Source organism: Belonocnema kinseyi, chromosome 5 (assembly GCF_010883055.1).
Source record: "Belonocnema kinseyi isolate 2016_QV_RU_SX_M_011 chromosome 5, B_treatae_v1, whole genome shotgun sequence".
NCBI lineage: Eukaryota > Metazoa > Arthropoda > Insecta > Hymenoptera > Cynipidae > Belonocnema > Belonocnema kinseyi.
Genome location: NC_046661.1, coordinates 80,732,960 through 80,758,612, shown reverse-complemented (window position 1 = coordinate 80,758,612; position 25,653 = coordinate 80,732,960). Strand labels below are relative to the sequence as shown.

At 24.5% G+C, this 25,653-nt stretch overlaps 1 protein-coding gene and 1 pseudogene across 2 annotated transcripts in view; one reads left to right on the top strand and one right to left on the bottom strand.

The window, feature by feature from the left end:
- The window catches only part of LOC117172436 (xaa-Pro dipeptidase), a 215,568-nt gene that overhangs the window by 23,339 nt on the left and 166,576 nt on the right, over positions 1-25,653 (top strand). For both annotated transcript variants that reach the window (XM_033360369.1, XM_033360371.1), the window contains one exon: positions 21,517-21,682. In XM_033360369.1, coding sequence (XP_033216260.1) covers positions 21,517-21,682 — 166 coding nt within the window. The remainder of the gene's footprint in view (positions 1-21,516; positions 21,683-25,653) is intronic.
- On the bottom strand, positions 4,184-4,325 carry LOC117174020 (annotated as a pseudogene).

The window sequence follows — 25,653 nt, the reverse complement described above, 5'->3', positions numbered from 1 at the left end:
TACAAATTTATATTTTTTTTATTGAAAATTCAACTGTTTTGTAGAAAATTAATAATTTTGGCTTGAAAATTCAACAGATTTGGTCGAAAGTTGAACTTCTTTGTTAGACATTCTTTTTTTTGGCTAAAGTTTCATTATTGAAGTTGAAAATTCAAATTTTGAGTTAAAAATCAACTTTTTTTTTAATTCATATTTTTTCTTAAAAATTCAAATGTTATGTTAAAAATGAAACTATTTTTACAAAAATTCAACAGTTTGGAAAAAAACTTTAATTATTCTGTAGAAAATTAATTTTTTGGTTAAAAAATTATATTTTCGAGTTGAAAATTCAATTTTTTCGTAGATATTTCGCCTTTTTATATTCAAAATTCAATAAACTTGTTGGAAATTGTTGTATTTTCTTTTAAAAAAATTTTTTTTGGTAGAATATTAATCTTCTTGGCGACTAATGCACATTTTTAGTTGATAATTTAACTATTAGGGTGAAATTCAATTTAAAATCAAAATACTTGATTGGAAGTTCATTTATTTTGTTTTAAAAAAATCCGGGGTTTTCATTTAATTTAAGTAATTAAAAATTCCTCTTCTGGTAGAAAAATCATTTTTCTTGGTTGAAAATGAACTTCCTTTTTGAGATTTTAAATGTTTGTTTAAAAAAGAAACTATTTTTAGAAAAATTAAAGGATTTTTATAAAAATTTAACTATTTTTATAAAAGCTTAACTATTTGGAAGAAAATTTAAAAAGCTGAAAGAAAATGGACTTCTTTTCATGAAAAATTATATTTTTCAGTTGAAAATTCAATTGCTTTCAAGATAACTCGTCTTTTCTCTTCAAAATTCAACTATTTTGTTGAAATAAATGAAATATTTTGTTGAAAATTCGTCTTTTTGGTTGCAAATTAAATTTTCTGTTTATTGAACATTCGTATTTTGGTCTTGAAAATTCATTTATTTTTGTAGAAATATCTTCTTTTTTGCTTAGAATTCAAATGTCGTAAAAAATAAATATGTTTCGATTGAAAATTGACTTTTTTTTTGTTGAAAATTAAACTGTTTTGTAATAAATTCGTATTTTCGGTCTAAAAATTCCAGAATCAGTTAGAAAATTCAACTATTTGGTCGAAAGTTGAACTACTTTGTCAAAACTTAATTTCTTTGGTTGAAAATTAAATTGTTTTGTTGAAAATTTGTTCTGTTCTTGGTCGGAAATTATTGTTTTTTAAATAAAAATTTACCTAAATATATCGTATTTGTATAAATATTGACCATTTTTAGTAGAAAATTCATGTCTTTTCTTTTAAATTATTTTTTTTATTGAAAAGTAATGCCTTTGCTGAAAAATATAACTATTTCGCTGAGAATTTATGTAGTTTGTAGAAAATTTGTCTTTTTGGTAGAAGCTCAATTTTTTGGTTGAACTATAAAGTATTACATTTTTTGTTAAAAATTAATCTTTTTAGGTTCAAAATTTTAAAATTTTTTCATTAAAAACTTACCTATTTAGATGAAAATTCCATTATTTTGTAAAAAATCCTGTTTTTATTGGAAATTGTTATTTTTTAAATAAAATTTTAACAGCATATTCCAATTTTGTTTAAAAGCTGATATTTTTAAGTTTAAAGTAATCTCTTTTATGGAAATTTAATTTTTATATGTTAAATTCAACTGTTTTTTATTTTGAATTAAAATGTTTTTGAAGTATCAGCTATTACATTTTTTGTTGAAAATTAATCTTTTTTAGTTTCAAAATTCTTATTTTTATATACATAAAAATGGAACTGTTTTGTTGAAAATTTATTTCGGTTTCGGTTTGAAATTAATTTTTTTGTAATAAAAATTTAACTGTATCATAATTGAGTAAAAAATTCATTGTTTTCAGAAGAAAATTCGTTACGTTTTTGGTTCAAAATTCTATTCATTTTTGATTGAAAATTAATTTTTTAAATGATAATTACACTATTTCATATTTAGATGGAAATTGATCATTTTAGTAGAAAATTCATGTATTTCCTTTTAAATTATTTTATTTATTGAAAATTAATCGAAAAATTAATTTGTCTTTTTTATTGAATCCAACTGTTTTTGATTTTATATAAAAATCTTTTTTGGTTGCAATATAAATATTACATTTTTGGTTACATCTTCATCTTTTTACGTTAAAAATTATTATCTTTTATTTTAATTTAGCTATTTGGTTAAAAATTTCATTATTTTGTAGAAAATTCTTTTTTTAATTGGAATTGTAAAAATTTATCTATTTTTTGAAAACTCAACTGATTTTTTAAATGAAAATTTAACTATATTATAATTAGGTCAAAAAATTCAAGTTTAAAAATTCAACTATTTGGTTGAAAATTTATGTAATTTTCCGAAAATCCGTCTTTTTTGGTTAAAAATGAATTTTTTTGTTGAAAATTAAATTGTTTTTTAGAAAACACTTTTTTACATTCAATTTATTTGTTATTTTTAATGAAAACGTAAGTTCCGTTTTTGGTCAAATTTGACATTTTCAAGTTTTAAAATTCAACTATTTGGTTAAAAATTCAACTACTTGGTTGAAAAATTTACTTTTTTGTTGAAAATTCATATTTTGCGGTTAAAAATTCATCTTTTCAAGCTTAAAAATGCAACTATTTAGTTGAAAATGGATGAAGTTTGTAGAAAATCCGTCGTTTTAGGTGAAAAATTAATGTCCTTGGTTGAAAGTTTAACTGTTTTGTTGAAAATGCGTCTTTTTGGTTTGAAAATTCAAGAATTTAATAGGCATTCTTTTTTCTTTCTGGAATGAAAATTTTTTTAGATAAAAAATTGAACTATCTTTTTGAACATTCATTCTTTTGGTTTAGAAATTAATTTCTTTTTGTAAAAATTTTATCTGTTTTGGCTCGAATTCCACTGTTTAGTCAAAAATTAATTTGTTTCGATTGAAAAAAAAAACAACTTTTTTGTTGAAAAATCAACTGTTTTGTAGAAATTTTTACTATTTGGTCGAAAGTTGAACTACTTTGATGAGAATTCATTTTTTTAAATTAAAAATTGAACTATTTTCTTGAAAATACGTTTTATTTTCGGTTGTAAATTCATTTTTTCAAATTGAACTTTCGCTTTATGTTATGTTGAATTGAAAATTCATTTCTTTTGGGAGAAATTTCAGCATTTGTTATTAAAAATGCAACACATCCAAGAAAGATGCAGTTCCTACAATAGATGAATTTTGAATTTAAAAAAGAAAATCTTCAAAAAAAATAGTTGAATTTTCATCCTAAAAAGATTTCAGTTGACTTGTCAACAAAAAATAATGAATTTTAAAGAAAAGGTAAAGTTTCCACAAAATATTTGAATTATCAACCAAAAAGGAAGGCTTTTTAAAACAAAATTGTTGAATTTTCATCCAAACATATGCATTTTTATCCAAGAAAGATGCAACATGAAATAGATTAATTTTTTAATTAAAAAGAATCTGATTATATCAGGGTTACCACAAAACTTAATTTTAAAGCCCTCTAATTTTTCATTTTGCCTGGCCACTAATATGCAAAAACGACAATCTTGAACTTGTAACATTTGTAACCTACAGTCTTTTATAAACAGAATAAAACAATTTGAAATTAAAATTGAAAAATTTCAAATTCTTTCTTCTAGACAGTTATTGTTGGCTAGGGTTCATTTGTGAATTTCCAAAAATCACGTACATCCCAGCAAACATGATTACAGAACAGATCTGTAACTGTTCTAGAACACAAAAGCACGTGTTCTAGAACAGGTTAGTAACAGGTTACGAACATGCGAGTAAATATGTCATCCCCCATACGCTAGAACAATTCTGTAACAGTTCTAGAACGCTGTGACAACCGATTTATAACATTTCTAGAACAATTCTAGAACTCAATGACAAATGTTATATAACAAATCTTCAACAGATCTAGAACGCTGCGGCAACCAATCTGTAACAATTCTACTATAGAACTTTGGTGCGCTGCATTGTAAAAAATCTAGGACAATTCTATAACAGTTCTAGAACAGTTATTTATCAAATATGGAAATGTTATGTACCCCTCACAGTAATAGGATATTCCGGGATATTCGATTTGACCCCATTTATGTCCCGGCTTATTCCAGGGATAGCCCGTCGGAATATTCTGCGAGACGGAAATTTTGATATCCCCATGAATATATTTTGATCATGGATAGCGCGTACGCAGTCCAGACTAACAAAAATTATACGTCCGAGATATCCACATTAGGGATATTCGCAAGGGTCAGCTCGACCATAGTGTTAGCGAAGTAATCTTTTTTCCTAATTTGTTCTAGAACACACTTGTAACAGGGTTCTAGAACTTCGATATAACACTGTTACGGCACAGTTCTTAAAAAAAAAACTTGAAAAAAATATTATAGATTAAAATTATTATCAGTTTGTTCTAGAATAATTCCATAGAAAATGTTACAGAACAGTGCTGTCTCATAGTTCGAGAACAGTTCCGTCACAATTTTGTCACAGTGTTCTAGATCACTGTTACTTTTTTGTTCTAGAACAGTTCGGTCACAATTTTGCCACAGTTTTCTAGAACACAGTTACCTTTTTGTTCTAGAACAGTTCTGTCACCATCTTGTAACAACTGTTATAGAACACAGTTTCTTTTTTGATCTCGAACAGTTACAGAGCGTGTTTGCTGGGTTGTATGAGCTCTTACGCAATTTAATTACGGTTATTAACATATAACGTCAGTCCCACTAAACTTCGGTTAATTTAGGGTATTCTCTACTCACCCTCCATTAACTGAAGTTTGGTGGGACTGACGTTATATATTTGGAACCGTACATAAATTGCGTAAAAGCTCGTAAAAATTATTATATGTATATTATAGAGGGTGCGTTATTTATTATTTTAATAATAAATAAAGTACGTGTATAAAGGATCCCAACCCTTGAGCTGTTACGCAACTTAAGTAAGGTTCCTAATATATGACGTCAGTCCCACTAAACTTCGGTTAATTTAGGGTAATCTCTACTCGCCCTCCATTAACTGAAGTTTGGTGGGACTGACGTTATATATTTGGAACCGTACATAAATTGCGTAAAAGCTCGTAAAAATTATTATTATATGTACATTATAGAGGGTACGTTATTTATTATTTTAATAATAAACAAAGTGCATGTATAAAGGATCCCACCCCTTGAGCTGTTACGCAATTTAAGTAAGGTTCCTAATATATGACGTCAGTCCCACCAAACTTCGATTAATGCAAGGTGAGTAGAGATTGAAGGCTTCCAAATTGTTGATTCACAAATTAAATTAGGTCAAATAAAGTTAAACAGGGAGACACGATAATTTCCTGGTAAGAGAAAAAAATCTATAAACACAATTACTGTTTGCTTCCATCAAACTAATACCTCGTCAGATTGTCAACATTTATGATGAATGATTTGTACTACTACTGAGATCTGATTCGTGCGCCCGCGCAATAAATTGCTTGGCGGAGGATGACGTAGACACACGAGCTGAGTGTAACCTTGATCCGAGCAGCCACCCCCTTCCTACCGGTTCTCCCCCAACAACCCCCACAACCCAACACTCGTAATTCGTGGCCAGGTGCATCGAATATTCGTACGTACGCGTAAGAACTACAGGGCACAGAACAGGGACGCGTCTTCTTCAAAAGTGCCCTGAGAATTATAAACAAAAGGGTTAAAATGAAGGTATCACAAAGATTGTAAAAGTTTCGCAATGCTTTCGGATATATTTAAAAGATTTCAGACTTTAATGATTTCCCAAAGATTTCAAGTATTTTATAACGATTTCGGGTACATTTAAACGATTTCAAAAAGATTTTAATTACTTTCCAAAGATTTCAATAACTTCAAAAATATTATCAAACCTTTAACAATTATATTTAAAAAATTTCCTTCAAATTTGGATTTATAAATAACAATTTAACATTTATTATTTGTAGACAAAATTAGAGTAACTTTAAGTGATATTTAGAAGTTTTTAAAAGCTTCAAAATTAATATTTAGAACTTGAAATGATATCAAATAATTTAAACGAAGTGCGTGTACGGAAAAATTCGACTATTCGTACCGAAATTTCGGTGCAAATACTTAAGTCAAGTAATTAAAACTAAGTATGTAGAAAATTTTTTCAGAATTTCTAAACATATTTTAAAATTAATAGAATTTTTCCTACAATTTTTAGATGATCCTGCAATTTTTTTTAAATCCTTAAAATCTTCCAGGTTCTTTTTTGACAATCTGGAAATCTCTTTAAATCTTTTTAAATATTCTGTTAAAATAATTTTTCAAAATGAAAAATCATTTTCAATTTTCCTAGGAATATTAAGAATAATTTTATGCTTTTAGAGACTTTCACAATTCTCAAAAAGCTTCTAATTTTTTTTTTTAATCTGACAATTCTACATTTTGTTTTAAATTAGGTTGTGGGTATTTGCACCGAAATTTCGGTACGAATAGTCGAATTCTTCCGTACACGTATTTTGTTTAAATTATTTGATATCATCTCAAGTTCTAAATATTAATTTTGAAGCTTTTAAAAACTTCTAAAAATCACTTAAAGTTACTCTAATTTTGTCTACAAATAATAAATGTTAAATTTTTATTTATAAATCCAAATTTGAAGGAAATTTTTTAAATATATTTAATAAAAATTTGATAATATTTTTCAAATTATTGAAATCTTTGGAAAGTGATTAAAATCTTTGTGAAGTCGTTTAAATCTACCCGAAAACATTATGAAATACTTGAGATCTTTGGGAAATCATTAAAGTCTGTGAAATCTTTTAAATCTATCCAAAATCTTTGCGAAACCTTTACAATCTTTGCGATATCTTTGGGAAATCATTGAAATTTTTGGAAATCTTTGCGAAATATTTTAAGTATTTCATAATATTTTTGAAAGAATTGAAATTTTTGTTAAAGCTTTTAAATCTATCCGAAATATTTACAAAATATTTTTAATCTTTGTGAAATATTTAGGAAATTATTGAAATCTTTATAAAATATTTAGAATATCTTGAAATATTTGTTATATTTTTGAAATGGTTGAAATCTTTGGGAAATAATTTTTTCTTTGTGACATCTTTTTAAACTATATGAAATCTTTGAGAAATCTTTAAAAAAATACTGAAATCTTGGTAAAATATTGAAAATATTTTTGAAATATTTCATAATATTTGTGAAATTGTTTCAATCTTAGAGAAATTTTCTAAATGTTTGGAAAATCATTGAAATCTTCATTAAAGCTTTTAAATCTATCCGAAATCTTCAAAAATATATGAAATCTTTGAGGAATATTTGGGAAATTGTTAAAATCTTTGTGAAATCTTTGCAAAGTATTTAATATATTTTATAAAGATTTAATAATATTTTTGAAATAATTGAAATCTTCGGAAAATAATTAAAATTTTTGTGAAGTCTTTTAATTTACCCGAAATCGTTATGAAATCTTTGAGAAATCCTTAAAGTCTGTGAAATATTTTAAATTTATCCAAAATCTTTGCGAAACCTTTACAATCTTTGCGATATCTTTGGGAATTCATTGAAATCTTAGGGAAGTCTTTGTGAATCTTTGCGAAATATTTTTAAGATTTGATAATATTTTTGAAATAATTAAAATCTTTGTTAAAGCTTTTAAATCCATACGAAATCTTTACAAAATATTTCAAATCTTTGTGAAATATTTGGAAAAATATTCAAATCTTCATAAAATATTTAGAATATTTTGAAATATTTGTTGTATTTTCGAAATTGTTGAAATCTTTTGGAAATAATTAAAATCTTTGTGAAGTCTTTTAAATCTACCCGAAATCGTTATGAAATATTTTAAATCTTTGAGAAATCATTATAATGTCAGTGAAATATGTGATATCTATCTGAAATCTCCGCGAAATATTTGAAATATTTGGTAATATTTGTAAAAATAATTAAAACTTTTGTAGAATATTTGGAAAATCATTTAAATATTTTTGAAATCTAGTAAATCTGTTCGAAATCTTTGCGAAATATTCCACATTTTTACGAAATCTTTGGAAAATAATTAAAACCCTTTGAAAATATTTGGTATATTTTTGAAATTGTTGAAATCTTTGCGAAATATTTGAAATCTTTGGGAAATCATTGCAATATTTGTGGAACCTTTGGAAATATTTTTAAAAGATTTGTGAAAGTCTTAAAATCTTTGTGAAATCATTTATGCCTCTGTAAAATCTTTATATTTATCCGAAATCTTTGTGAAATCTTCGCAAAATATTTGGTAATATTTGTAAAAATGATTGAAATCTTTGTGAAAATTTTAGAAAATCGTTTAAGTCTTTGTGACATTTAAACATATATATATAATCTTTGCAGCATTTTTTTTAATCTCGGTGAAATAATTCTAATCTTTGTGAAATCTTTACGAAATATTTGATAATATTTGAGAAATTATTGAAATCTTTGTGAAATTTTTGGGAAATCGTTAATGTTTTTGTAAACTCTTTTAAATCTATACAAAATCTTTGTAGAATATTTTACACCTTTGGTAGCTGGGAAATCATTGAAATCTTTGGAAATGTTTACGAACAAATCTTGGAAATTCTGGAAACATTTTTTAAATATCTGGTAATGTTTGGGAAATTATTGGAATCTTTGGGAAACCATTGAAGGCTTTGTAAAATGTTTTTAATCTATCCGAAATCTGTGAAATCTTTGCGAAATATTTTTTGTAATATTTACTAACATTTGTGAAATTATTGAAATCTTTGTGAAATCTTTGGCAATATGAATTTTATACCTGTATTTAATAGTGTCTTTTTTGGCTACGATTTATTTTGTTTTCCTAAATGAGGCACAATTTTGGTGAAAAATTGATCTTTTTAAGTTGAAAATTCAACTTCTTTGTTGAAAGTTGAATTTCTTTATTAGAAATTAATTTTATTTTCGTTGAAGATTCATAATTTTAGTTGAAAATTCAACTGCTTGTTTGAAAATTAACTTTTTTGTTAAAAATTTATATTTTTTGTTTGAAAGCTTAATTGCTTTGTAGAAAAGTAATCATTTGTGCTTGAAAATTCAACTGTTTGGTCGAAAATTCAACTTCTTTTTTGAAAATTCGACTTTTTTGTGGAATTACAGAGAATTGAAGGCTCGGAAAGCAGAAACGAACGAGCGCTCGAGCAGTTGCCAGGAGTGGGGATAACGCTCAAAAACGCGACGTAAGAGGGAACAGAATCCGTTGTCTCTTTTGTCGCGTTTTCTACCTTTTCGGTTGAAAATTAATTTTTTCTTATTTAGAAATAATATTTTTATCTGAAAATGTAACTGTACCATTTTTTTTTTTGAGAATTAATATTTTTTATTAAAATTTAACTATCTTGATTGAAAATCTTTCTTGTATATTTTTCGTTCAAAATTAATTAATTTTGCTGAACATTAGTTTTTTTGCTTAAAATTTACTTGTCTAACTGCAAATTGAACTATTCTAGTTTTGGTTTGTAAATTTATATTATTTATATTATTGAAACAGTATCTCTTTTGGTAAAAAGTTTATCTTTTTGGTTAAAAATTCAACTCTTTTTTGAAAGTTTGTCTTTTTCATTTTCAAGTTTACCTTCTTTACCAGAAATTAAATTTTTTATGAAAATGCAACTGTTTGGTTATAAATTAAGCTATTACACTATTTTCTTGAAAACTTAACTATTTTGTAAAAAATTTACTTTTTGTTTCAAATTTATATTTTGGTGTTGAAAAATGAACTGAAATATTTTCTGAATGAAAATTCCACTTATAAAATAAACTGGGTTTTTTAGTACAAATTCATCTCTTTTCGTACAAAATTGATATTTTTGGAATAAAAATGCAACTATTTGGTAGAGAATTTAACTATATTGTTAAAAATTCATCCTTTTTGGTTGAAAAAATTCGTCTTTTTGGATTAAAAATTCAATTATCTTGTTACAAAAATTCAATTTTTTGATGTTACTGAGTTAACCGGAATCTTTTTTGGATGAAAACTCAACTTTTTTGTAAAAATAATTCTTTTGGTTTACGATAAATTTCATATTTTGTTGATAAAAACGCCACTATTTGCTAGAGATGCATTTAAAAAAATGAGAATAATTTTCAAACAAAAAAATGTATTTTCAACGAAATAGATGAATTTTGAACTAAAAAAGAAAAATGCCAACAAAATTTTCTACTAAATAAAAGAACGAATTTTGAACTAAAAAAGGTCATCATTTTATAATCAAAAATTTAAATAAATAAATTTTGAGATAAAAAATAACTGTTGAACCAAAGAGATGAATTTTTAACTAAAATTATGGAATATTCAACTGGAACAATAGTTACATTTTTAGTTCAAAAGAATAATAATCTTCAACTAAAAAAAAATTCAACAAAATACTTAAATTTACGGCAAAAAATTCCTTTTTATCCAAAGAAATAAAGAAGTTTTTGATCAAACAGCTTATTTTTCAACAAAATAATTTGTGACAAAAGAGTTGAACTTTCAGCCAAGTAATTTTATTTTCAACCTAAGAGATGAATTTTTCACTAAAATTATCATTATTTAATTAGAATATTTACATTTGTAACTAAAAAGAAGAATTTTTAAACAAGGAGAATAAATTTCAAAAGAGAATTTACTAAGTTAACTGGAATCTTTTTTGGATGAAATCTCAACTTTTTTTGTAATAAAAAGTTCTTTTGCTTCAAGATAAATTTCATATTTTTTGATAAAAGCGCTACTATTTGCTAGAGAATTCAACAATTTTGTTAAAAAGTCATTCTTTTTCGTTAAAAATTCGTCTTTTTGGATAGAAAATTCAATTTTTTTGTAGAAAATTATTTCTTGTTAAAAAATGCATGGTTTGATCGTGAAAACTCGACTAAAATCTTATTAAACAGAAAGTTCAACTATCTTTTTGAAAATTGATCTTTTTGATTTAAAATGAAAAGTTATGAAAATTTATCTCTTTGGTTAAAAGTTTAATTATCTTGTTATAAATTAATCTTTTTTAATTGAAAATTCAAATACTTCTTTTTTTTGTTTGTTTAGAATTCATTTTTTGACAGAAAAGGGAACTTTTCCATTTTTTAAGATTGATATTTTTTACTTAAAAATTAGCGTTTTTTTTTGTAAAAAAATTATTTATCAGTTTGAAATTATCTTTTTTTCCGTAAAAATGCATCAATTTCGTGGAAAATCAATTTTTGTTGAACAGTCATATTTTTTGTTTAAAAATTGCATTTTTGTAAAGAATATTTCTCTTCTGGTTCGAAGATTAAAAAATTTAGATTATCTTTTATTTATTTTTTCAGTGAAAAATCTTTATTTGTTGGAAATTCGTCTTTTTGGTTTTAAAATTCTTTTCTTTTATTGTATAAATTTCATTCTTTTTTTATTAAAATCAAAACTATGACACTTTTTTGTTGACAATTTGTCTTTTTAGGTTGAATATTCCACTATTATGTTAAAAATTCAATTATTTTGTTAAAGAGTTATCTTTTAAATTAAAAAAAAAACTTTTTGTTTGTTTGAAATAAATTAATATATTTGAAAATTTTAAATTTCTATATGAAACACTATAATTCCTGAATATGTCTTTGTCTATAAAATAATTTATATTCAACCGCTGATATAACCTGAACAATAAAAATATTGTTAAAAATCATAAGATATTAAATTCCCTTAAATTCTTTTAAATTCTCCTGAATTCTGTCATATTCTCGGTTATATAACCTGAACTTAAATTCTCGGGAATTTAAGAACTCTACTTCTCGAGCATATTATCATGCGCATGAGAATATTTCAAGGAATTTCAAAGATTAAGTATTTTAACTTTTTTCCTAGAGAAATTTAATGAATAGTTTTAATTCAAATCTGAAGAGAACTCTTGGAAATCTCAGAAATCTAGCATGCGTACAGAAATCTTGGAAATCTTTGGCTATGTGTGGACAGGCTCCTAGGTGTTGGATGAACAGCCGACTGAATCCGAAGGTCGTCGAGTTTAGCCGATCCGTGGAGAATCCCACGTGAGTGTGTTGATCGCAAGCAAGGTCGGAAACCTCGGAACTCCCGGCAATCTCAAAGAAATCTTGGAAATCTCTATAACAATTCAATGAGAGTTTAGTGTTATTAATTCCTTGATTAATAACAATTAATAACCTTTAGAAAATCTTAAAGTAGAGTTTTGTAGCTTTCTTCATGAATGCGTAACAGTAAAATCAAAAGATACCGCTATGGAACCATTCAGAAGTACACAATTGAGCGGATGCAGACAATAAGAACTTATTTTCTTTCATACGGCGTAGATCGTAGAAGATAGCACAAAAGGCTGAGGCGAAAGAGAATCTTCAGTACCATTCTTTTCCTGAAAGAAACGCAATTTTCTTTTCTTACCGGGTATGCTTATTATTCTGGCGAGGGGTTAATTACTCGGTTTTTTGGTGTATACTAGATTGCAAAATTGCATGAGATTGCAAAACAATGAATTCCAATGTAAAATTTCCTGAACTTTCGAAATACATCATCAGAATTGCAACAAAATTCAAACTGAAATAATTATATTCGTTTATCTAACAAAAAGACGAATTTTTCACTTGCGTCAAGTCTTTATTTGATTGTAGTAGATATACAGGAGGGTTTCTGGACCACGATTCCTACCTTACCGGCATCGAGAAGCTTCCAGTCTCCCACCTGTAGTGGTTCGTGACCGTGTTAAATTTTCTGGAAAAAAGGGTTCGTGTCCGTGCTAAGCTTTGATATCATTCTCGAAGGGTCCAAATGACGTCACAATTGCGCAATATTATTCTGTGACGTCATCGGATCTTCCTAGAATCTTCTAGAAGCTTGTACGCATTACAGAAATAAAGGCAGGAATTTTTAGTTAGAGTATTATCTATCAGGAAGCAAAAAATCAAATAAATAGTCAAAATAGGATGCCATGTATAGCTCTCCATATAAAATATCATCTGGCCACCTGGATCTTTTGCGCATTTAACGAAAGTCTTATCTATCAGGAAGCAATAAATCATCCTTGTTTTTCTCACAATAACCTTGAACCTGTTTACATAAATTTCGCTACAGACTACTGCGCAATCATGACGCCATCAGGACCCTTCGAGAACGTTCTCGAAGCATGGACCCTTTTTTCCACAAAATTTAGCACGGACACGAACCACTACAGGTGGAAGCTTCTCGATACCGGTAAGGTAGGAATCGTGGTCCAGAAACCTCCCTGTATATCTACTGATTATTTTCTTCCAGAATTTGTGAAGATAAACCTCTAAAAAGTGAAATTCTTGCGTCCATGGATTGAAAGCAATATTGGATTTAACTTCGGGAAATTCCGGAAGGTACAATTTGGCCAGATTTGTAAAATTATTAAATAACATAATAAATTTGATTTATTTCACAAAAAACTGCATTTATCAAAATTATCCTTGAAAGAATTTGCACTCCCAGGCCAAAATTATAAATGATCAAAATTATCCTTTCAATAGTATGCCTTGAAAAATTGTATTTGCTATATAGAATAAATGAAAATTTACAAAAATTTCCTACTGTGTATAAATTTCCCGCCTGGAATACTATGATAAATTTTGTGCAATTTTTGGATGGAAGTTAATTAAAAATACTATTTCAAGTCTTAGCCAAATTTTAGCTTCTGGAATTTCCTCTAGTTAAGTAAAACGTTACACTAATAAATTAAAGGTACTGCACTTGATTTGAGTAAAATGTACTGCCAAATTTTCCATAAACTTGGAAGATTTATTCTTTAATTTTTCACTTTTTAAATCAAATAACATCACTTTTGGATCGTTATAATTTGCAGAATTCAAATATTTTATTTATAAATTACCAAGTGCGCAGGCAGCTGGGGCGGAATTGAAAGATGTGAATTTTCTTGATAACTTTAAAATCTTTTTCTAAACAATAGGTGTCTCCAAAAATTTTCAAAAGCATTGTTTTCGCTTTCCCTCAATGCGGATTAACTAATTTGAAAAACTCGAAGGATGGAATGTTGCGAAATTCACATACACAATTAAGAACTGATGAATCATTGATAAAAAAATTAATTTACAACAAAAAATTATGCATTTTCTGCCAAAATAATTGAAAATCATGCATCTTTAATAAAAAAAAATGTTTAACCAAATACTTGAATTTTTAAACCAGAACATGGTTTGTTTAAAAAAAAAGATACATTTTCAACCAAAAAAATTAAATTTTTGAAAAAAAATGTTCAAGAAAAATGGAATAGTTGAATTCTTTAATCAAACATAATCATTTTTCACCAAAAAATTAAATTTCAATCCGGAAAATGAATTTTCCAACAAAAAGAATAATTTTTAACAAATACATGAATTTCCTAACCAATATTTTAATTTTATATTTATCTCAATTTTAAACTGAAGAAATTAAATTTCTACCAAAAAGATTATTTTTTACCAAAAAAGAATATTTTTTTAACAAAATACATTGATTTTCAACACAAGATTAAAATTTTGTAATGGAATTTTCTATATAATAGTTGAATTTTCAACAAAAATGGTTAATTTACTAAAAAAAGCGACAAATTTTCAACAAAATATATGAATTTTTTACTGAAAAGGATAAAAAAAAGAAAAGTATATTAATTTTCAGTAAGCGAAATAATTTTTTCAATGAAATAAAATAAAGTTTTAACAAAATAGTTCAATTTTTATACAAGAAATTAATTTTATACTGGAAAGATTAAATGTCAATGAAAAAAATGAGTAAAATTGTTGTTAAAAAATATTTTATTTTTTCAGTTAGAGAAATAAATTTTTTAATTAAATAAAATACAATTTCAACGAAATAGTTAAATTTTCAATCCAACAAATAAACTTTCTACCGAAAAGATGAAATGTTTACAAAAAACTTGAGTTAAATTATTAGTTAAAAATATTAATTTTTAATAAAGAAAAAGAATTTTTAATCAGAGAAATAAATTTTCAACCAAAAAGATTAATTTTCTACCAATGTAGAAACATTCTTAACAAAATATATGAATTTTCAACTATACATTTAATTTTTATTGGAATTTTTAACCTAATAGTTGAAGCTTTGACTAAAAACGTGAATTAATCATCAATAATATTATTTTATTATGATAAAACTTGTTTGAAAATCTTTAAAATCCCGTGAAATTTTGATGAAATCTGAAGAAATCGCTTAAAATCCATGAAAGTTCTCTGGTATTGAAACTAAATTAAACTTATTAACTAACGTTCTCTAAAAGAAATAAAGTTTAAATAACTATAAAAATTTGAAAGTCTACTATTTGGCCAAAAATTGATATACTTTGTTAAAAATTAATTTTTTTAGAGTAAGATTCATCATTTTAATAAAAAAAATTAATTACTTTGGTTAAAAACTCATCTCTTTGGTTAAAAATGACACTACTTTGTGAAAAATTCGTTTCTTGGTTTAAAGTAAATTTGTTGTCTGTAAATTAAACAATTTGATTGAAAAATCTAATGTTTTATAGAAAAATAATTTTTTTGACTTGAAAATTTAACAATATTGTGGAAAAGTTTTTAAAATTTTGTTTTGTTTATTTTTTAAACATAATATAAAAAAAAAGTTACGTAACGGGGGGGGGGGGGCAAAATAAATGTTTCGTGCCTTTCCTTTTAAGCTTATCTTTTGTTTGTTTTTTTGAAACTATAATGTGATTCTAAAATAAAGATAGACCGTTTTGTTTTGTCTCTTCAAGTCACCAGCGACAGATGTTTGTAATCATCCGCACCTTGAGCCTTTCTTTGTGCAAGCATATTATTTGCGTGAAGTCTGTACTGTTTGTGCATTTCTACACGTGCAAATAAAAATGATTCAGAGTGGCTTGAATAGGAAATCAGCATTATCTTATCGTATGTTTGATTTTTATTTACAGGCTGATTTATGCGCATCTATTGATTCAATCAGAAACGCCAATTCAAAAGTCTTATTTCATGCAAAATATTAAATACACTCCTGGTCCAATAGAAGCTGGTCGGGTTTTGTAATTCCTAGAATTGCTCGTCCACGCAGTTTCTCAGGGGGCAGGGCGAGAGCCGGTGGTGACTCGCCTCGGAAGGGCCGCAATGCGCGAGTACTCAGTCGAGTATATTGCGCAATATTGTGCATCCCTATTGGAAACGGTTCAGGCGGTCCTGACTGTTTATGTTTCGAGGAACCGCTTTAGTAACAAGGCCAGTTCGAGGCAACCCCCGAAACTGTTATTGCAACACTCGTTAGTGACCGCACTTAAATTATGCAACCGTTAAAGGGGGTGGGGTGGAGACATTTTTTACAATTTGTTACGCTAGAGAGGAGAGAGTCCCTCACTCATATACGTAATTTGTGCAAATTCGCAAAAACTTACTTTTGAAAATTATCTTCTTAGTTATAAATCTTATTATTTGGTTACAAATTTAACAATTTTCTTAAAAAGACATACTTAAAATTTTTGTGTTGAGAAGTCAATTGAAATCTGTTTTGATGAAAATTCAACTTTTTAAAAAAAATTTGTCTTTTTGATTCAATAATTGACCTGTTTTAGTAGAATTTTCATTTTCTTACTGTTCGGTTGAAAATTCAACAATCTTGTTAAAAAGTCATACTTTTTGGGTAAAAATTCGACCATTTAGCAAGAAATTTAACTATCGTTTACAATTCTTATTTTGGTGTTGGAAAGTAAACTGAAATCTTCTTTAGATGAAAACTTTTTATTAAATATTTTTGTTTTGAGAAAAAAACCAAAATTCTTTCTAAAATAAAATTCCACTGTTTAAATATAAAAAATTCCTAATAAAAATTCATCTGTTTCGAGAGAAATTTCATCCTTCTTAGATAAAAATACAATTGTTTGGTTGGAAATTAAACTATTTTGTTAAAAAATCATACTTTTTGGTTGAAAATTCGACTGTTTTGTTGAAAACTTAACTATTTCGTAGAAAATTTACTTTTTATTTAAAATTTATATTATAGTTTGAAAAATTAAATTAAATCTTTTCTGGATAAAAATGCAACTTAAAAAAAATGGTCGTTTTTTATTAAAAGTAACTCTGTTTTAGCATAAATTTCATCTTCCTTGGATAAAAATGCAACTATTTGGTGGAGAATTCAACTATTTTGTTAAAAATTCATCATTTTTGGTTGAAAAAATTCGTCTCTTTGCATTGAAAATTCAATTATTGTTGTAGAAACTTATTTGTTTTTAAAAAGGCCATTCTTAGATCTTGAAAAGTCAATTGGAATCTTTTTTAAATAAAAATTCAACTTTTTAAATTATTTTGCAAATTGATATTTTTAAATTGAAAATTCAACTATTTATGTTTTTGGTTGAAATTTAATTTTTTGCTGAAAAGTCATATTTTTGTTTCGAAAATTCAATTTTAGAAGAGAAAATTTATCTTTTGGCTTGATGGTTCAACACTTTTCATTATAAACTTTTATTTCTTTCTTGATTAAAAAATCTTTATATGTTGAAGATTTGTATTTTAGAAAATTCAACTATTATGTTAAAAGTTAAATTATTATACCAATTTTTGGCTTTTACCCCCCCCCCCCTGAAAGTAACGTAGCTGTTGGCTAAGGACGGATTTTACGTGTATACACTTTTTTAAATAAAATTAACATTGAATTCAATATAAAACATTTTAAATTCCTAAGATTTCAAGCCGAAATATTCAACAAAAACAGATTTTCTATCCAAAGAGATGAATTTCCAATACAACAAAAAAATTCGAAATTAAAAAAAAAATCATTTTCAACCAAACAGTTGCATTAACAACCAAATAGATGAATTTTTCAGTAAAAGAGAAGATTTTCTAGTAAATAGTTTAAGATTTGACCAAATAGTAAAAAAATTATCAAGTCAAAAGACCAATTTTTCGAAGACAGTTGAACTTACAAAAAAGGATAAATTTTCAACCAAAAAGATTAAATTTTTACCAAGAAAGGCGAATTTTTAATCAAAAAGTTAATCTTTCAACTAAAAAAGATAAATTTGTAACCAAATACTTAAATTTTTAAACGAAAAGATAAATTGTCATCCAAAAATGGATTAGTTTAATTATCAGTTTAAAAAATCGATTTTAAACCAAACATGAAACCGAATTTTCATCCAAAAAGTTAAATTTTCAACCAAAGAGATGAACCTTCAACTAACAAAAATGGATTTTCAACAAAGTATGTAGTTCTAAATGTTATCTAAGTTCGTAAAAACGAGTCGAAGTTATTTAAAAAAAAAACTAATTTTTAACAAAAAAAGGTGAGTAATTCTAAAAAAAAAATTAATAAATTTTAACCAGTTGCATTTTTAACGAATAAAGAGTAAATATTTTACAAAAGAGATGAGTTTTCTATTAAAATAATTATTCTTCAATCCAAAAAAAATTATTAAAAAAAGTTAAACTTTTAACCGAATAGTTTAATTTAAAAAATAAGAATTCTCAACGAATAATGTAATTCAACTAAGCAATATTTTAATTTAAAATAAAAAAGTGTTTAATTTATCAAAAAAAGACAAGTTTTTAACATAATAGTGGAATCCTCAACCAAAACAGATTAATTTTCAATCAGTTATATATGAAAAAGATAAATTTTTAACAAAAAATGTAATAATTTAATTTTTTTAAATTTATTTTCTACCAAATATGATAGGAATTTTCATGAATATAGTTAAATTGTAATCCAAAATAAGGAATCTTCAACTAGAAAAATGGATTTTTAAAAAAGGAGTTTAATTTTTTTTAAGATGGCTTTTTAACAAAAGTGTTGACTTTTCAAGAAAATAATTAAATTTTCAACCAAATGATAAAATGTTATATTTTAAATAAAAGCTTTAGGTTAGGTTATATTTTAAAAGAATAGTTTTAAGTTTTTAAGATTTCAAAATGTGTTGAAAGAGAATGTGGAAGACTTCGAGAGAATTTTTTCAATTTTTCAGGTACACTGAATTTTGCAGGGAGTCAAGAGGATGAAAAAAACTACATGGAAAAATTTTAAATAATTGTTTTGTAATTGATTCAAACAGAAAATTGAAAAAATATCACAAAACATTTCAAATTATTTCTTGAAAATTTTTATAAGTTTATGTTGGTTAAAAAAATGTAGATTCAAATTTGAGTAAGATTAAGAGGAAATCAGAAGTTTTGAAACGATTCAAAAATAATTAAAACGTGTGACGGTTTTTTAGGAATTTTGTAAGGCTTCGAAAAAATGAAATTTTTTTTAGTTTCATAGAAATAATTTAAATAATTTTGTAGTTCGGAAAAATAATTTTAAGATTTTATTTTAAATTATTTTAAAAGCAAAAAAATTCAAAGTAGAATCTGAAAGATTTTAAAGGTATTTTTTTTTCTATTTTGCAGAAAAAAAAAATCAGGGAAAACTTAAATCATTTTTAAGGATGAGAAGATTTAGAAGGTTTAAAAAAATTAGAAGAAAAAATTCTTAATATTCCTGTGAAAATTTAGAATGATTTTTAATTTTGAAAAATTAAGTTTAAAAGAAAATTAAAAAAAGGGTTTTTAAACATTAAACGATTTTCCAAAATTCGGAAAAAGAGTGTAGAGGATTTTAGAGCAAAATGTTTTAATTCGGTAAGAGTAAAAAATTTGTTTAGACTTTTTAAATTAAGGGAATTCAAGAAATATTCGGTTGAATGGAAGATATTCGTGACGAATTTCAAACATTAGAAGATTTGTAGAAAAATACATTTTTAAAAATAAGATTTCACATAATCAAAAACATTGGAAACATTTTCGAAAATTTATCAAATATTTCTTGATTGCTTAAAAAAAACTTTTAAAAGTCCTAAACATCTTTTAAAAAGATTCAAATTTTTCCTAATATTTTGTAAAATCCTAGGTATATAATATAATATTTTTTTTTAATCTTCTAGAATCATTTCGAACATGTCTGAAATATTCAAAAATCTTTTTTTTTTTTATTTGACTAAGAATCTTATAAAAATTGTTTTTATATGAATTGAAAAACAAACTGATAAATACTTATTTTCTTGTTCACAATTTGCATAATTTAATTTCAACTCTAATAAAGGTGTTAAAAAACTTTTAACAAATAGTTATTTCAAATTTTTTATAATATTATTAATATTATTTTGTATTCTTTGTGCTTTGAAAAAGAAGATAAAAAATTGTGAATTTCAATTTGTACTTGATTGTTTTTTTAATTCAGTTTGATTTTATAAATTAATTTCATCGAATTCTTCTCCCTTCTCTTAAATTTCCTTTAAATTCATTTAAATTTAAATTTAAAAAATCAATTTTTTTTTGATTTAACAAACTTTTCCAATTCATTTGAAGAGATTTGAAGTTTTTTTTTGTTTGAATTCATCATCAATTCTTTTAAATTCTTTTGGAATGTTTTTAATTTACTTGAATACTTCTAAATTGACTCAATTTATAAATTGTTATCAAATCATTTGATTTTTTTGAAATTCATGTTGATTTGAATATTTTTTAATTTAACTAGAATTGTTTTGTAGTCATTAGTCACTTCTTTGACTAGAAGTTAGTAGGGTTTCAAAGATTTGAAGAGATCTTTTAAATTCTTTGGATTTTTCTTAAATTGTATTAATTAACTTGAATTCTTTTAAATTTACTGAGTTATATTTGATTTAATGGATTTTTTTTAATCAAAAGAATTTTTTTTCAATAAATCCTAACTTGTTTTAACCTCACCTTGGATTCTTAGGCATTTCATCAAATTCTATACAGTTTTTTCATATTGTTAAATTATTATCAATTCATTTGATTTTTTTTTTATTCATCGTTTACCACTAAATTTATTCCACGTTCACGAAAATTAATGGAATTTGGATTTTTTCTCAATTTTCTAATTCATTTGAATTCTGTTGAATTTAACTTGAATTGTTTTGTAGTCATTAGTGATTTCTTTGGTTAGAAGATAGTAGGGTTTCAAAGGTAGGAAGAGATTTTAAGTTTTTTTTTTTTTTATTCATCCTGGAATTATTTTAAATTCTTTGTAATTCTCTTGAATTTTTTGTGTTAGTAGCTTGAATTCTTTTTAATTTACTCAAATCTGTTTAATTTAATGAATTACAATTTTTTAAAATAGTTTTTATTTAATTGATCCTAAATTCTTTAAACCTCGCATTGAACTCTTACGAATTTCTCATCGATTTCTGCTTGTTTACCTTGAATTCCTTTAAGTTCATTCTACGCGTACGGAAATTAATGAAATTTTGCATTTAAAAAAAAATGGTCCAATTCATTTTAATTCTTTTAAATTTATAATTTAACTTGAATGGTTTTAAAATCTTCTGAATTTGTTACCATTTGAGCGCGAAAAAAGTACCCAATTGGTCCCTATATTTTGTTCCATAGAGAAATGTTACGGCCTGTTACATGGGGGAACGCTCCCAAAAATTTAGTTGGATTTTCTGATTGTTTATGGAAAGTACCGCCAGGCCATTGTTTGTTGTTTATGGAAAGTACCGCCAGGCCATTCTTTGTTTTAGGACAACAGGCCTGCAGCAGGGCCTTTTCTTCGAAGCGGGTCAATAAGGAATTAAATTTAAAGTGCATGGTTTCCACGAACCAACTGCCTATATCTAATCTAAATATAGAGAGGGTTCACAAAAGAGCAGGTGGAGCTAAATGCATTCAAGATAAGAAACTTCAAAGGTGAGTCATAAGTCTGTTTATTAATCAGAAGGAGACATTACCAACTTGTTATTTCGATATTATGTAAGTATTAATAAGCCGTCAGCTTATTATTATTTTTCAAAATAACAACAACAATAAGATTTATTGGTGATAAAATAAAAATAAACTTTTTCAATACAATCAGGTTATTATTAGAATATACTACCATTGAAAAATGGAAAAATGATCTAATAATCTATATTTAGGTTGTCGATTCGACAGGGAAACCGGGAATTTAATTTAGAACCCGGGAATTTACTTCTGATCGTAGCAAAATTCAAGTTTTCATTATTTTAATAATTTTTGTCAATTTAGACAAGTGATTTTTTCTTTATCTAAAGTCGCGGATCATTTTTTAAAAATAATTATTATTCGGATTTAGAAGTAAGGAGTTCAAAAGATCTCTGTTCCAAGTCAGAATTCGTTTAAAAGTCAAACACTTTTGTTAAAAAGTAATTTTTTTTATTAGAAGATTCATAATTTTAATAAAAAATTAATCTCTTTTTGAAAATGTAACAACTTTGTTGGAAATAATTTTTTTAACTAAAAATTCATCTGTTCAAATAGAAAATTTGAATACTTTGCTGAAAATAGTTTTTTTTTATTATTAAGAATTAGATTTATGACGGAAAATTCAACTATGTACTCTATTTTTGATTGAAAATTATATTTTATATTGTGTTGAAAATTGATATTTCTTATTTTTAATTAATCTATTTCTTTGAAAATTTATATATTTTGTTGTAAAATTTGAATGTTTTGTAGAAAATTAATCTCTGTGATTCAAAATTCATCTTTCATACTTCAAAATTCAAATATTTTATTGAAAATTCCCGTATTTTGTCAAATAATCTATTTTTTTGTTAGAAAAATATATTTTTCGTTGCAAGTAAATCCTGTTGTTAAAAAAATTCTTTTTTTTCGGTTAAAAATTGAAGTATTCCAGTTGAATATTTATCATTTTAGTTGATAATTCATTTTTTAGGTTGGAAATAAAATTATTTGTTTGAAAGTTAAATTCTTCGGTTAAAAATTAATTTTTTATTTAAGATTTATAATTTTAATTAAAAATTCATTTCTTTAGTTCAAAAATGAGTTATTTGATTAAAAACTTTTTTTTTTGAATAAAAAGAAATTTTTTGCCGAAAATTTAACTATTTTGTTAAATATTTGTTTCTTTTTTGGTTAAAAGTTATTTTGTTTTTTAAACTGAAAATTGAACCATTATTCCATTTGAATATTCCGTAATTGTAGATAATTATTTTTTCGATTTTGTTGAACATTCATTTTTTGACTAAAAATTTGTTTATTCAATTTTGGGTTGATAAATTATATTTTTTTGGAGAAATTTATCTTCTTAGTTGAAAATTAATCTTTTTGGTAAAAAATTCATTCATTTTAGTTAAATATTCATCATTTTATTTAAGAATTTATCTTACAGGTTTAAAGTTAAACTATTCCAGTTAAATATTTACAATGGCAGTTAAAAATCCTCAGTTAAAAAAAAATGTAATTACTTCTTCAAAAGTTTTTTTTTATTTGCTGAAAGGTAGTTTTTTTAATGCAGTTTTTTCAAATTAGAAATTGAACTTATTGCAATTGAATGTACCATAAATTCAAATTTCGGTGCACATTCATTTTTTGATTGAAATTTAATTATTCAATCCTTGGTTGAAAAATGATCTTTTTTATTTGAAAATTAATATTTTTTGGTAGACATTAATCTTCTTGGTTAAAAATTCAATTTTTTGGTCAAAAATTAAATTATTCTAGTTAAAGATTTATCATTTTAGTTGAAAATTAGACGATTCCAGTTAAAGATTTACAATATTGTAGTTCAAGATCCATCAGTTTGTTCAAAGATGCATCTATTTCTTTGAAAGTTAGTTTTTTTGTTGTTGTGTAATTTGGTTGAAAATTAATTTGTTGAACTTGAAATTTAATTACTTAAATTTTGATTGGCAATTTATATTTTTTAGTAAAAATTAATGTTTTTTTAACTCAACGATTTCAGTAGAAGATTAATTATTTTAGTTGAAAATTCATTTTTGGTTGAAAATTCATTTTTAGTTGAAAATTAATTTCCGTAACTGAAAATTTAACTGTTCCATTTTTGATTGAAAATTTCGTTGACAAACAACGTATTTAAAAAAAAAAATTTTTAGGTAGACAATTTTCTTTTTCTTTCAAAGCTAATCTTCTTGTTTAAAAATCTTCTTTTCTGTTCAAAATTAAAATATTTTAGGTAAATATTTATAAATTATCATTTTGGCTGAAAATTCATCTTTTAGGTTGAAAATGATCTTTTTTAGTTGAAAATTCGTCTTTTTTGGTAGAAATTAATCTTCGTGGTTGAAAATTTATCGTTGCAACTATTCCATTTCTGAATGAAAATTAATTTTTTTATTGTAAATTTATCTTTTCTAGTAGAAAAGATGTGTTTTTAATGTGACTTGTTGTTAAGAATTCGTTTCTTTTTCTGCATAAAAAAGTTAATCTTTTCATCTGAAAATTTCCATTCTTCACTTTCATTTAAAAATTTATCGTTTATAAAATGAAAATATTATATTGAAATGTATTTTTCTATCAATTGAAATATTCATTTAATTCTTTTTTTGAATCATTTATTTTGTTAGAGTTATGATTTTTTTGTTTAAATTAATTTTCCCTGTTAAAAATTATAAATTTTAATTTTTAATTTAAAAAAATACATTTATATTGTTGAAAATTGTACTATTCTTTTTAAAACTCCTTGTTATTTCATGAAAATAATTATTTTTGAACTGCAAATGAAATTATTTTTTATGCTTTATATTTTATTATCAAATGCAATTTGTTTGATAAAATTAATATTGTTATTTGGAAAATTACAATTTATTAATGAAAATTAATATATTTTGATTTAAAAATACATTTTTTTCAATGCAATTTTCTTCATTCTACATTTTACCGTATATCTGTATTATTTATTGATTGAAAAAGCTTTCTTCACCAAACTTAAAATTTTATTTTCAAAATAATTTTTATTTCCTAATTAAGTTTTTGTTAACACTGAAGTTAATAAAATAAAGCCAAGTATAAAATAATTTACTTTTTTAATCAAGAATAATTATTTCTAAATTTTACCAAATTTAATGTTTAAATTTTTGCTAAATTAACGTGAGTATTATTTTATATTTTTTAAATTGTTAAAAAATTGTAAAATTATATGTACTTTAAGAATTAAATGTGGTAATCTGACTTCAGGAAACTGTTTCATATTCTGCTTTTAATTTTTTTTAATGTTAATTTTATTGAAGTTTCATAAAAACTCTATTTAGTATCAAAAAATTGTTTAATGTTTGTTGATAATTCCTTATATTAAGAATGAATGAGGTTTGATTTTTACAATGTGATTTCAAAATTATTGAAAGATTATTTTTATAAATGCGATTATTTAAGAAATTTAAAAAGTTTATGATGTTTAATAATTTTTAATTTTATACAAATTTAATCATTATGAATTTGTAAATTTAAGTAAAATATAAAACCAATAATTTAAAGCTAATGCATTTTATTTGTTTAAAATTAAATAATATTTTTCCAGAAATGTTACATTGATATGAAAAATGATTACTTAATTTTTAAATTTTTAAGTCAAATAACATATACTTGTATTATTTATATTGCGCATATAGAATATTATATTTATAAAATACCAATTTTTTTATTTTAAGAATGTTTGATTCCATACTTCATTAACATTAAACATTGAATAATAAAAATAATAGTTTAATTTCTTTGACAGTTATATCCTTAAATTCTATTTTTAGTTCAATTTATAGATTAAATAACAATTTTCAAAAATTATATTTTACTCTCTTATATAAAATTTTTATATTATTCAAATTCAAATATTTATATTATATGCGGTAATTAATGTAATTAAATCTATTTAATTATATTTATTT